The sequence below is a fragment of the Erpetoichthys calabaricus genome, chromosome 3 (genome assembly GCF_900747795.2).
Source record: "Erpetoichthys calabaricus chromosome 3, fErpCal1.3, whole genome shotgun sequence".
Taxonomy (NCBI): Eukaryota; Metazoa; Chordata; class Cladistia; order Polypteriformes; family Polypteridae; genus Erpetoichthys; species Erpetoichthys calabaricus.
In genome coordinates, this window is record NC_041396.2 from 273337450 (window position 1) to 273351296 (window position 13847).

Genomic DNA, 13847 nt, shown 5'->3' on the forward strand with positions numbered 1-13847 from the left:
AATATACACACTTTAACAGATGTACTCTCTAATTCTCTCCTGGACACTCTGATCCAATCACCCACTCATTCTGATCACACTGCATGTTGAAAACTGTCAAATTTCTATGAATGAAAGATAAGGAATCATCAAGCTAATGTTTAACTTAATTAATTCTGCTGTTATTATCTTTCTAAATGAGTAAACTCTAGCATTTTAATTTGTATTTTTTTCCTCATGAAAACCTGCAATGGTTGATCCCAAAATTAAATTAGACTGGACTGCCAATACTGATGCTCTGTGCAAGAAAGGACAAAGCCGGTTATACTTCCTTAGAAGGCTGGCTTCCTTCAACATCTGCAATAAGATGCTGCAGATGTTCTATCAAACAGTTGTGGCGAGCGCCCTCTTCTACGCAGTGGTGTGCTGGGGAGGCAGCGTTAAGAGGAAAGACGCCTCACGCCTGGACAAACTGGTGAGGAAGGCAGGCTCTATTGTTGGCATGGAGCTGGACAGTTTAACATCTGTGGCAGAGCGAAGGGCGCTCAGCAGGCTCCTATCAATTATGGAGAATCCACTGCATCCATTAAATAATGTCATCTCCAGACAGAAGAGCAGCTTCAGCGACAGACTGCTGTCACTGTCCTGCTCCACAGACAGATTGAGGAGATCGTTCCTCCCCCAAACTATGCGACTCTTTAATTCCACCAGGGGGGGTAAACGTTAATATTTAACATTATACATAGTTATTGTCTGTTTTTTTCACCTGCATTGTTATCATTCTTAATTTAATATTATTTATTGTATCAGTATGCTGCTGCTGAAGAATGTGAATTTCCCATTGGGATTAATAAAGTATCTATCTATCTATCTATCTATCTATCTATCTGTAACTTTTACTGATTAGCCAAGAACAAACTGTGAGCTAGGGGGCTGATCGCACCCTCAGAGAATACAGACGTTCCTGGGAAAACCCCTGAAAAACGTTGACAGACTACCTTCACATTGCTCCTTACCTTACTGGCGGCTTTATCGCGTGATAAGCTTCTCATGCGGTGCTCTGCTTACTTAAAAGCCTGTACCGGCACCTGTCAGATTTGGAATTGATTGTTTGCTTTTCTCTCTCTCTCTCTCTCTCTCTCTCTCTGACATTATCTGCTCTTGGCGGAACTGTCATCTCTGAGTTGTCATGGACCATGTTTAAACTTTTGAAAAAGAGACAAATGTTTGTTTGCAGTGTTTGAATAAAGTCCTTGTTTTCTACAACCTCCTGTGTTTCTGTACAAATCTCTGACCCAAGTGTGAAGCGTGCACATTTAAAAGTTAGTTGCAAGTTAGTTATCAAAATGAGTTTGCTAGTAAAAATATCTCAGTCAAAATGTTTGAAAATATTAGAACAATTTTGATGGGAACAGGCCGTTTAGCCCAAGACAGTAATCCATCTTATTCAACAACAGATTGTCCAAAATATCATCAAGTTGACATTTGAAGGTAGCTAACATTTTATTCTCCATCACATGATTAGGTCATTCCAGGTCTCAATGGTTCTTTGTGTGAAGGAAAACTTTACAACATTTTGAAATCTACCCCCAACAAGTTTCCAACAGTGTTCCTATGTTCTTTTTCAAGAATTTGTTTTAAAGGTTTAGAACATTAGAACAATCTAATTGGTGGTTTCTGCACTTTTGCACATTTGGACAATTTCTAACTGCAGAATTCTCTACTTCCAGAACTAATACCCGCCAAAGATGACAACAGTTTTGTTTCAGTACATCAGTGTGTATTTTGTGTTGGACAAAAAATCTGATAATAAGATTGCTGTATGAGCTATTTGGTATAAAGATTTGATTTTGATAGAGATTTATGTAATTTATGAATACAGCGCTTCATTTTGCAGAAAATATGTGTATTTTAGGTGTGAGGTTTTGTGAATTGTATTTAGTGTTTTGGAGAAAAGAGCCCTGTTTTCAAAAAATGTGTTTTGACTATTGATAAAACTATAAATGGGGCTTGCTTCTGGCCCACAAACCCTCTGTGTATTTTAACACTAGGCTAATTTTGTTTGGGCAATGTTCTCCATTAGTTAGGGTCTGCACCCAAGCCACCATTTTAGCCAGTGAAACCAAAAGAGACTTTCATTAGCTCAAATGGCTCATCGGGCATCTGACTATAAGGGGGACACTTCTTCATTGCGAGCTCCTTTCTTTGAGCCCTGTGATACATATATGTCACAGTGTGAGGGGCAGCTTTAGACACACTTGATAAATAATAAAGAATAACAAAGAATTACATTTCCAAAAGTACTTATTTTTCTTAGTGCTTTTCTTGTCTTTTGAAATCTTGGACAAGCTGCTTGTCACACTTACACACTTTATAAATGTGTGTAAATAAAAGAAAATGTTGTGAAGGATGGCCGGCTTCATATTCCGGCCCTCAACCCCAGGCCGCCAGGAGGAGCTCTCCCGACAGCATGGACGGGCCCCGAATTCCAGCAGGGCCTCATGGACTATGTAGTTTTTATACACAGCCCTGCTGGATACCTTGGGGACCACTAGGAGTCACTGTCGGGAGGCCCGTGGACTCATATATGCCCTATAACCCGGAAGTGCGTCATAATCCAGTGACAGGAAGAAACGACGTGCTTCCGGGGTGAAGATAAGGACTGTTTACCCTGACCCGGAAGGAATAAGGACTTGTGGACTGTTGGGCAGGAACAACTCCGGGTCAGGGAGTATAAAGGACTCTGGGAAAGCCCAGTACACTGGGCTGAGCTGGGAGGTAGGGTGGCGAAGAGTCTGGGAGAGGAGGATTGGTATTTGTGATAGTGTTTATTGAGTATATGAATAGTGTGGAGTGGAGGGTGCTTTGTGCACGTAATTATTGTATAATAAATAATAATTAGACTTTTACCTGGTGTTTGGAGTGGTACCTGAGGGTTCAAGAGGTGGATAAATACCTCTACTGCTACACTGGCGTAGTCGGCAGGATTCTCTGGCCATCTGTTGGCAGAAAACCTGTATTCCAAACAAATATTGTGTGGGCAGACAACCCTAGGAAGGTCACGCTTCAACGCACGGAGGTGCAAACACCACCCACTACAGAGAGTGCTGCAACGGTGATGAGTCTCGTCTCGTACTGGTTCGAGATGGGGAAAAAGTCCAGGAGGAAGAATGGGCAAGCTCAGATGATACAGAACCTCGCAGAAATGTGGCCACCGGGGGACGCCGCGATGTTGTGGTCTTACCTGACGGGTCCTGCGGAAACCAGAGCCGAGATCGTCATAGTGAGAGAACTGGGGCTAAGGCAACAACAGAGCAGTGAACAGATGACTGTACTGGACCCTGAAACAACCCATCGTACGTCGGAGGTATGTGTCGCGACAAAACCCGAGGCGCAAGGAACTGTGTTTTGTTCTTTTACAGAAGCCGAGCGATTCGGGTTACCATATGAGAAAGACACATGCCTCATACCTTGGCAAGATGGCCGTGAAGACGAGGAGTCGACAGATGTACAACTGGGAAGCCTATTCATGGAGGACGATCACTTGGATCATCCTGGTGCAGGCTGGGACAGACGTAATCGCAATACGAAGTCACCTGACCAGGAAGGGACCTGTCTATTTGCTGACACACGTCGCGTGACCTCGCGCGGTGGATGCTGGGAAGGAGAAGGTCAATTGCGGTCCGTCGGTGAGGTCGTCGTCTCCTGGACGAATCCAAACTCCTTGAAGGGGAAGGGGGAGGCAAGCGAAGCATCGCCGAACTTAAATAAAGAGAAAGAGGGGCGGGATGTGACTGAAGGGTCTGCTGTTAAAGAAAAAAAGGCAGATCTTAGTCGGCTCGGAGCAGCCAGCCGTCCCTCTAAAGACTTCAACTCCCGAGAGCCTTTGTGCGACCCAGCCAAACACGTGCCCAGAGAGGACGTGCTCATTGGCTCCCGGCCGGCAGGTAAGGAGAATGAGGAAGCGAAATTACCTCTGGCCGAAGTAAATAACTTTGTGGACTTACGGGATCTCGAGAAGTACCTCGAGCCCGTATACACTTTCTTTCAGGGTTTGAAGGAATTGAAAGAACGTGTGGAGGAGCTGGGAGCTACAGCCGAGGCGCCGCTGAAAGGACTACAGGCATACCTGCGGCGATTAGGCCGAGAAGCCCCGGTCTTGGTGGATTCGGTGGTACAGGTAAGCCTAAGCCGTACCGTATATTATAAGGGGATGCAGTGCGATCCGGGCCCGCAATTAATAAGTAGCGGGTGCCAAGTCACTGCGAACCCGACAAGGGATTGTGGCACGATAACCGAGTGGTCGGGGGGAGGAACGAACGAGCTGGTGCAAGCGTGTGATGCGGCATCCCGAAGCGATTCGGACCTCAAGTCCCCGACCGATGTTTTGAGCGAGTTGTCGTTGGTAACCGAGGGAAGTGCCGATAGTACCGGTACAGCTGAACAGTGCTGTTACCCGGAGCGATATGGTGCTGATGACGCCGCCTCCTAAGAAACATAAGTCAAAGGGCGTGCAGACAGCAAAGGGGCTCTCTTTTTCCAGTAGAGAGTCCCCAGCTGTGCCCAAGCCCCAGAGTAAGCAGGAGATCCCCAAAGTAAAACGCGGGTCTCCTGACAGGATGGTGAAACGGGTTGAGAGCAGCGAGGCGGCCGTAAAACCTCCCTTGGCGGAGGAAAGGGCGGAGTTGACAGAATTCCCGAGATGTTTCCGGTCTCCGGGAGAAAGACAACCGGGAGGACGACGGCGGTGTTACAACTGTCATCAGCCGGGCCACATTTGGCGAAGTTGTCCTCGGAGGACAAGGGAACGGAGGAACAACCACTACACCGTTCCCCCTAGGTTCTCTGGGGGACCTAGACAACACAGCCAAGGCCCGACTGACGCGTCCTCCTGGAGGAGGACGTCCCTCGCAGGGCTGGATGTTCCGCCCCAGTTGTCGTCGCTAAGTGGGGGGGGGAATTGTGAAGGATGGCCGGCTTCATATTCCGGCCCTCACCCCCAGGCCGCCAGGAGGAGCTCTCCCGACAGCATGGACAGGCCCCGAATTCCAGCAGGGCCTCATGGACTATGTAGTTTTTATACACAGCCCTGCTGGATACCTTGGGGACCACTGGGAGTCGCTGTTGGAAGGCCCGTGGACTTATATATGCCCTATAACCCGGAAGTGCATCATAATCCAGTGACAGGAAGAAACAACGTGCTTCCGGGGTGAAGATAAGGACTGTTTACCCTGACCCGGAAGGAATAAGGACTTGTGGACTGTTGGGCAGGAACACCTCCGGGTCAGGGAGTATAAAGGACTCTGGGAAAGCCCAGTACACTGGGCTGAGCTGGGAGGTAGGTTGGCGAAGAGTCTGGGAGAGGAGGATTGGTATTTGTGATAGTGTTTATTGAGTACATGAATAGTGTGGAGTGGAGGGTGCTTTGTGCACGTAATTATTGTATAATAAATAATAATTGGACTTTTACCTGGTGTTTGGAGTGGTACCTGAGGGTTCAAGAGGTGGATAAATACCTCTACTGCTACAATGTATATTTAAAATGTTAATTAATTTCAAAAGTATTGCAGTGCAAAATATAATAAATTGCAAAAGTATGACATTTTGGACTACTTGCATCCTTCATTTGCATTCGTTACAAAATAAATGTGCAGTTTGCCACCCATCCATTATTTTCTTAAACCACCTTGTCCATTACAGTGTCTGGACATTTTTGGGCAGCATTTGGAAACAATCATGGTTAAGAAGCCAATCCATTTTATATACACCCATATTCTCTAATTCCACACCAGTAGTAAATAACAATAATTAACTTAGATTGATCCTCTATGTAATGCTGATTAAGTCTATAATACCAAAAAACTCACATAGTTAAAAGAAGAAGGTGCAGACTCCCCACACACTTGACCAGATACAGAATCAAACAAAGACCTCTTGTTATGTCCATTCAAATCAAGTTTTAGGAGATGAAGCTCTTCCTGGCACCAAGGGAGGAAACAAGCAGGCATGCTATGACAGGTTTTTTAAATTAATGTAATTTTACACTTAAAATGAAGAGGCCCTCCTCAGCCATCATAAACACTTGCCTATGTTTACCTTCAGTATCCCCTTTCTGTGCATTTGAAGTAAATTTAAAAACTCTAGTGGCATTGCGTGCATGCCAGGTGTAGCAGGTTGATTGTCGTAATAGTGATGGATCAAAGGTTGTCCACTTAAGTCATAGGGAAAAGGCCAGAAACCGTAAAGAGAAACCTCAGAACAAAGCTCCATGGCAACATTGACCAGAATCATTCCAGAAGAGAGCCGTGTGGGAGTTAGCCTCTTGTTACGCCAGTATTTGTGGAGCTTGCTTATGTATCCTGGATGAAAGAAAGAGACATGCTGGAGATTGAAGTCCTGCAAGGTAAAGTAAACCCTGAAAGAGAGCTCCGTGCAAAAGGCATAAGCAAAAGCTGGCATTAGCACCTGTGCATGTCCATAGGCCTTCATCCTTTCTATAAATGGCTTCCTGGCATAGGACAAACTGCCATACCTGAAAGTTAAAAGACAAGAAGGAAAACTAGTGAGGATTAAGATGCCATTGTGATATCTAGGACCAAATACCTGATGTGACTTGTATTCCCTTTCTCCAAACTCCCAACACAACAGGTTCAGACACAAGTTTCATTATGGGAAGCTCTTCACAGTAAGCATTTCTCACATTACAGTAGCACTCTATTTCTCATGAACAATAACTCTGTTGTCTTCTCTCTCAGTCTCCTCCGGTTCTTCAGTTATCTTTTTCCTCCTCCTCCAGACTGGCTCCCAGACTGAAGTGGGGCTGCTCCTTTTATCCCACACCCAGGAGTACTTCTGGTGACATGAAACTGTGGATCGGACGCACTTCCAGTTAATGTTGAAGCCCTACAGATTAATGATTCCCAATCCCTGTAGCTCCCCCTGGCACACCCACGGAACCCAGCAGGGCTACCTCTAGGACTACAGTACCCAACAAACACCATAGCTAGGCCCTGACTGCTTATAGTTTTCTCTGTGTCTCCAAAAATATATTATCAATAAACTGATTCTTCCTATTTAACATGACCAGATAGTTCTAGTCTGCCCACCCAAAGTCAATACTTCTTCATTGGATGATACTGACTTGAACAAGATGGTGGGGTTTGCTGTCACCAGGTCTGTCTTAGTTCCAGCGTCAGCTGTGTAGTTTAGGGGTGGCAAGTTGAGCCTGGAAAATAAAGGTGAAATCATTTCAGCCAGCATCTTTGCATCATATCTTATAACACTGGCAAAGCTGCTTCTCTTGTTGGGGCTGCCTATGAATTGACATCCATCCATTCATTTTCTGAACCTACTTTTTCAGTTCAGGAAGCCAGTAGCTAACCAGATTGATATACAGAAACACTCGTACCAAACCGCATCAGAGTTGCCAATCCATCTAACAACCTGACTTTAGCTTGTGGGAGAAAACCAAAGCCCTTCTCTTTCTGAAAGATGCCCAGGGATCTCTTATGACAGCAGAATGTTAGGATCTCAATTTAATATCTCATCCAAAGGACAGCACCATTTTTACAGCACAGTGTCCCTTTCACTGCCCTGGGGCATTGGGAGCCACAAACAGACCACCGGGTAAGCTCTTCCTGATGGCCTCACCAACACCTCTTCCTGGAGCAAGATACACTTTTTCTAGATGGTTTCCCATTTAAGTACTGGCCAGATTCAAACTTACTTAGCGTCAGGTAGATTGCCTGATCTAAAGTGCAGATGGTATTTCTGCTGGGGTTTCACTGTGCTTTCTATATGTGAAAATAAAGACCATATAGGATAAACACATACAAAGGAATTGTCTGTAGACCTCCGAGACAGGATTGTCTCAAGGCACAAATCTGGGGAAGGTTACAGAAAAATTTCTGCTGCTTTGAAGGTCCCAATGAGCACAGTGGCCTCCATCATCCGTAAGTGGAAGAAGTTCGAAACCACCAGGGGCCTCATGTATAAACGGTGCGTACGCACAGAAATGTTGCGTACAAACGTTTCCACGCTCAAATCGCGATGTATAAAACCTAAACTTGGCGTAAAGCCACGCACATTTCCACGGTAACTCATACCTTGGCGTACGCAATTTATCTGCCCGGTTTTGAAGACTGGCGGCACCCAGCGTCGAAGCAGTGCTACTGTTCCTGTGTGATCACCCTTTCTTTCTTAGATCCACATTCCTGGCGCAGCTTTATAAATACACTGAAACTAACTGCATATTGTTTATTAGTGTAATGCATCTGATTGTAATTAACCTGCAGCAATATAATGGTCCAGGGAATAGCCATAGTATTCCAAATACCATAACTGCTTTAGCGTTGTAACTCTCACTGCATCTTCTTCTTCTTTCAGCTGCTCCCGTTAAGGGTTGTAACAGCAGATCATCTTTTTCCATATTACTCTCACTGCACCACTCGGAGTATTTATATCACTGTATCTGAGTGGGAAATCACAGCAGCAGCTGATCGGAAAGAGAAATATCGGTATACAGCATGAAGCAGATGCTGCCTGAGCCACAGCAAAACGCTTTAGAGACTTCCCTGTATGGACTTCGCGGTTTAGAAACAGTTTCATCCCAAGAACTATAAACACACTCAATCAGTCCATCAAGTGCTCCTTGTAGAACTGTTTGTACTTATAAGTACAATCACCTCACTGTAAACTTGGGATACAGTTATAATATTGCACAACCTGCACCACTTTATAAAGCGCGTATTTACATATGATGACAGTATTCATTTTTAAGATGAAATGCAGCAAAATATGTTGATTATATTATACAGATAAAACTTTAACTTCATTTAAATAATCTGTATTGTTAATAATTAAACATGTGAGGACACAGTGCCGCAGCGCTACCTAGTTCAGTAATTGTTCCTGCATTGCATTGTATTCTTGCTGGTGCTGATGCGACACTGGAAAGATAGACGGATATAATAATTAAACACATACTACGAAGATATTTCAATGTTCCTTAAAAGTTTGGAGGATTGGCGTTCTAAGCTTACAGATGGCTTCACGTCTATTACATAGCTGATTGTGTGGCGATTGGGTTTTTGGAGAAAGAAAAGTAAGGACAGGAATTGGAGGTTAGTACGTTTGAAAGAGACAGTACTGCTGTGATAAATTATTTCATTGAAGGTCGCGCATGGCGCAGCAAGCCTCTTGTGTGAGACATGAACAATCACTGCGCCACCGTGTTCCCATGTTTAATAACATGCTTTCACTCCTATCATCATGAAAAAGATATCACGTATACATCTCAGTATTTTTATTATTCAGAGAGCTGTAATTTCACGAATGTAATGGATTATGTGTCCTGTTGGAGAAAGAGAAAGCCTGTTTAAAAAGCAGGTAGTGATTCACACACATAGAGCACATAGAAGACCAAATACAGAACAAAGCATTTAACATGCCACTTTAGTTACAATGGAATTTGAGAAACTAGTAAATTAAACGATTTTAAGATGAAGTTTATGATGTTCTACTTTAATGGCAAAATAAACTACGTGATTAAAGTGGAAATTTCGAGATTGAAGTTGACATTTCGTGCTTTTTTCCCCACTGTGTGCCTTTTTTTTTGTGTCTGTACCCTAATAAGCTTTCATATGACACTCAGACGGTGGGCTACGACTCGCCTTTTCACGGCGACTTTGATATGTGATTTCTTTTTTATTTCGGGCACTGTGCGACTTTGTGAACTTGAGCCTTCGAGTTTCTCCAACACTCTGTCACTCGATCAACTTTCTTTTGTTGATTATACCACTGTTTAAACCAACAAATAGTACGTTTTTCCTTTGCCTCCACTTGATATTCACTGAAATTCTTATATTTTCCCCTGTGCTTTTCCCATTGTCTTTTCACAGAAGGCTATTTATATCAATTTGCATATTCAAAGAGGCGTAATTCTGGGAGGAGTTGGGGCGGGACAGAAGGCGCGTGCACGTGCGTTACTTTTCACGCTGATCAGGATTTATGTAGTGGAAGAACGTGAAAGTTTGCGTACGTACAGATTCCTGCATCTGGATTTTTCTGTGCGTACGCACATTCCCGCTTTTGTGCTTACGCCATGTTATAGTGTGAGTTCTACGCACGACGTTATACATGAGGCCCCAGGACTCTTCCTAGAGCTGGCTGGCCATCTAAACTGAGCGATCAGGGGAGAAGGGCCTTAGTCAGAGAGGTGACCAAGAACCCAATGGTCACTCTGTCAGAGCTCCAGATGTCCTCTGTAGAGAGAGGAGAACCTTCCAGAAGGACAACCATCTCTGCAGCAGTCCACCAATCAGGCCTGTATGGTAGAGTGGCCAGACGGAAGCCACTCCTTAGTAAAAGGCACATGGCAGCCTGCCTGGAGTTTGCTAAAAGGCACCTGAAGGACTCTCAGACCATGAGAAAGAAAATTCTCTGGTCTGATGAGACAAAGATTGAACTCTTTGGTGTGAATGCCAGTCGTCACGTTTGGAGGAAACCAGGCACCGCTCATCACCAGGCCAATACCATCTCTACAGTGAAGCATGGTGGTGGCAGCATCATGCTGTGGGGATGTTTTTCAGTGGCAGGGACTGGGAGACTAGTCAGCCCTTGGCCCACCCGTACACACTCAAAAACAGAGACAAAACAAAGCACACTGGGGAATAACAACAATTAAAGAATGTAATGCAATTAAATAATATAAATAATACCACCCCTGTACCCCTACAGTGATATTACAATAAACATATAAACACAAACACCACACAGCAAAGTCCATGGAATACCAAACCGGATGTAATGAGAAATGACGAGAGTAAGTCCAGAGATCTGTATGTTGTAAGGGAATGAAAAACAATCCTACTGGTAGACACTGTAAGGGTAAAGATTGATGGATGGTTCAGGAGCACTCCTTTACCTGCGGGAAAGTCGTGAATCCACAAACTGTCCTTAGCACACAGGTAGACAAACGATCCACACCCCAACAACAAATACAATTCAGGACACAGCAATTAAATATGGCTTAACAGAAAGCAGTCCGACAGGTTACAAAACACAAAATACAACAAAAAACACACCTCCTTTCCCTTGGGCACCTGCCCTTCTTTTAAACCCCTCTGACCACCTTTGACAGGAACTGCTGGGAGATGCAGTTTTTACTGATAGTAGCACTGCTACAGAACTGATGTCACAGTGGCAGAGTATGAGCTTTCTTCAACAGTCACCCCTCTGACTTCCATGGCAGCATCACCTTGGGCTCGATTCCCCAAGACGTGTCATACCCAACAATGTGGCAACTCAATAGACAGCTGGATCTGGGCAGGATGACTGCAAACATGATATATTGGAATTGCATATCTAAATTCATAAAATATTGATATTTTCTTCAGTATGTGAGGAACACTATGGCCCTAAGAATCCAATGTATAGTTGTATTGCATATTTTGGATTAAATTTGAATCTATAATTTCTTGATTTTAATATGGATGGTGACTGGATACCAGTGGCATAAGAACATAAAGGTAAATGTTGCTATCCCATAGTCCCAAGAACCCCAGTTTGTCTTGCAGTCCAGTCACAATGGAGTTTAACACATCTTGGCCTGGTTGAAGATAGGCAAGCTAATATACTCCCATTTTGAGCAAATTCTACATGGGCACCATCTGACCAGCTATATCACCGTCTGGCTTGGGAACTCAATGCAGTGACTGTAAAGTCCTACTACAGACAGTGCACACAGCAGAAAAGATCATTGGGACCTCTCTGCCCTCCATTAATGAATTTTTAATAAAGCATTGCATCCACAAAGCCTGTAGCATTGTGAAGAGCTGCTCCCACCCCTCTCATGGTCTCTTTGTCCCACTTCCATCTGGCAGAAAGTACTGTAGCATCTAAATCAGTTCTACCAGGTTCTGCAACAGCTTCTACCCCTTGGCTGTCTGGACTCTAAATTTTGTGCTGCCCCCCTGCCTTCAAATCTGCTCCTTGTACCTTATTATATGCAGTAGATTCATTACACTTGTTACTAGTGTTGTTTTTTTCTATTAGTTGTTGTTATTATTTGTTTATTTGTCTATTTCCAATTATTTCTACCTATTCACTTACATGTTATTTATTTATTTATTTATTTATAGTATAATACAGTATGGGTCTTGCACTTTTCCTCCATTTGTGCATGTGTTGCACCGCCATCTTTGGGAACTGCCATTATATGCTGCAGTTTTGTCTATGGTTGGTAAGACAATAAAGCTGCATGACTTGAGTTGAGTTAAATTAAATGGCATCTATGTGAGTATATGAGGCTGTACACCAAGGTTCTTACACTACTTTTTTTTGAGGGTCAGATTACCATATGTTAAATGTTGGGATGTCGAAACATAATTCTTGGCTCTCCGCATTCAAATATGATGAAAAACACTAAATACTGTATAACATTGTGCATCACTGGGTGTTTATTAACATTATTACAATTTTTATTATTATTACTATTAGAATTACACAGCCACACACAAAAAAAATCTCACAAATTTACCTTGGAATGACATTTAACAGTAGTCTGGACTATCAGTCCCTTGACACTATATCACTTTTTGTTACAATTATTATAGTAAGTAAAATTCCATTATAACAAATATCTTTACAATGAAATTTTCATTACAACGAAGTATTTTTATGGTCCCGACAGTTTCCCCATATGACACAAGTCTATAGAAATTTCGTTACTGTGAAGTACATTCGGCAGATACTTTCATTACAATAAAGTGACCTTAAAATACTTGAATGAATCATCCACAGAGCAGGTAGTTCTGTGGTCACAGCTCAGTTGAGCACATTTGCACAACAATCCCCAAACAGAAACACTGTAAAAAAAATTTATTTTTTCGAACTTTCATCATATTGATTTTTTTTTTTTTTTTTGCTGTTTTTGTTTTCGGTGGTTTTCAGTGATACCTTTTGCTTATTGCTCTTCAACATTTGAAAAACATCCATTGGAATGTCCATAAAACAGCAAACACAAAAAAAAACGATAACAGTTCATAATAGAAAAAAAAAATTTACATTTTTGCATCTCTTGATTGCGTCAAAAAGAAAACAGACGTTGCTAGTGAATTCGGAATTTCACCGTTGACACTGTCAACTTTCTTAAAAGACCGAGCAAAAAAAGAAGAAAATCTTGGTTTGCAAATGTATGCAAATTGCTGCATTTGAAGACGCCAAAAAAGCCGTTTTTATGGGTTCAGTCATGCTCGTTCAAGAAACATTCCTATTAATGCGGCACTCATTCAAGAAAATGTGAGGTCAGTCATTGGGTCAGTCATTGGGTTTGGGCATCATTCACACCCTGAAAGTGTATTATCGCAAGGAAATGCTGAGAAAAATTCTCGTCAGCATAACTTATAGACAGTGGAAGATTAAAATTAACATAAAAGAAACTATTGAAATGATTGCAAACGTTTGGACTCGAGTTAAAGAAAGTACATAGCAATTAATACAGAATCTCATTACAACAAAATATTCATTACAACGAAAAATTTTTTAGGTCCCTGGCAGTTTGCTGTAATGGAATTTTACCTGTAATTACATTTTATACATTTCTTACCATCACTTTTAATTTCAAGAAAGCAGAATGCATCCACCGGACCACATATTAAATAACTAAAAATTCCCAATATCAGGTAATGCTTATTCTTTTTTTTCTTTACTTCTCTTTTATCTCGTATATATATGGTACACCTTTAACAACCAGTACTATATTTGTTTCCTAATGACTAAAATCCCATCTTACTTGGCTTTGCAAGAGCATTAAAGTTAGGTTCATTTGAAGTGAGAGCAATTTGTAGATTTTCATGGAGGTGGGTGCT

At 42.7% G+C, this 13847-nt stretch overlaps 1 protein-coding gene and 1 long non-coding RNA gene across 2 annotated transcripts in view; one reads left to right on the forward strand and one right to left on the reverse strand.

Moving 5' to 3' along the window:
* The first annotated feature begins 1578 nt into the window (after nucleotides 1-1578).
* The window catches only part of LOC127527237 (uncharacterized), a 143968-nt gene continuing 131699 nt past the window's right edge, over nucleotides 1579-13847 (forward strand). The window contains exon 1 of the long non-coding RNA XR_007934544.1: nucleotides 1579-1894. This is a non-coding gene — a long non-coding RNA (uncharacterized LOC127527237). The remainder of the gene's footprint in view (nucleotides 1895-13847) is intronic.
* The window catches only part of LOC114648954 (alpha-N-acetylneuraminide alpha-2,8-sialyltransferase-like), a 258331-nt gene continuing 250472 nt past the window's right edge, over nucleotides 5989-13847 (reverse strand). The window contains exon 8 of the mRNA XM_051925313.1: nucleotides 5989-6231. Within this exon, the coding sequence (XP_051781273.1) occupies nucleotides 6052-6231 (180 nt within the window). The 3' untranslated portion in view covers nucleotides 5989-6051. The remainder of the gene's footprint in view (nucleotides 6232-13847) is intronic.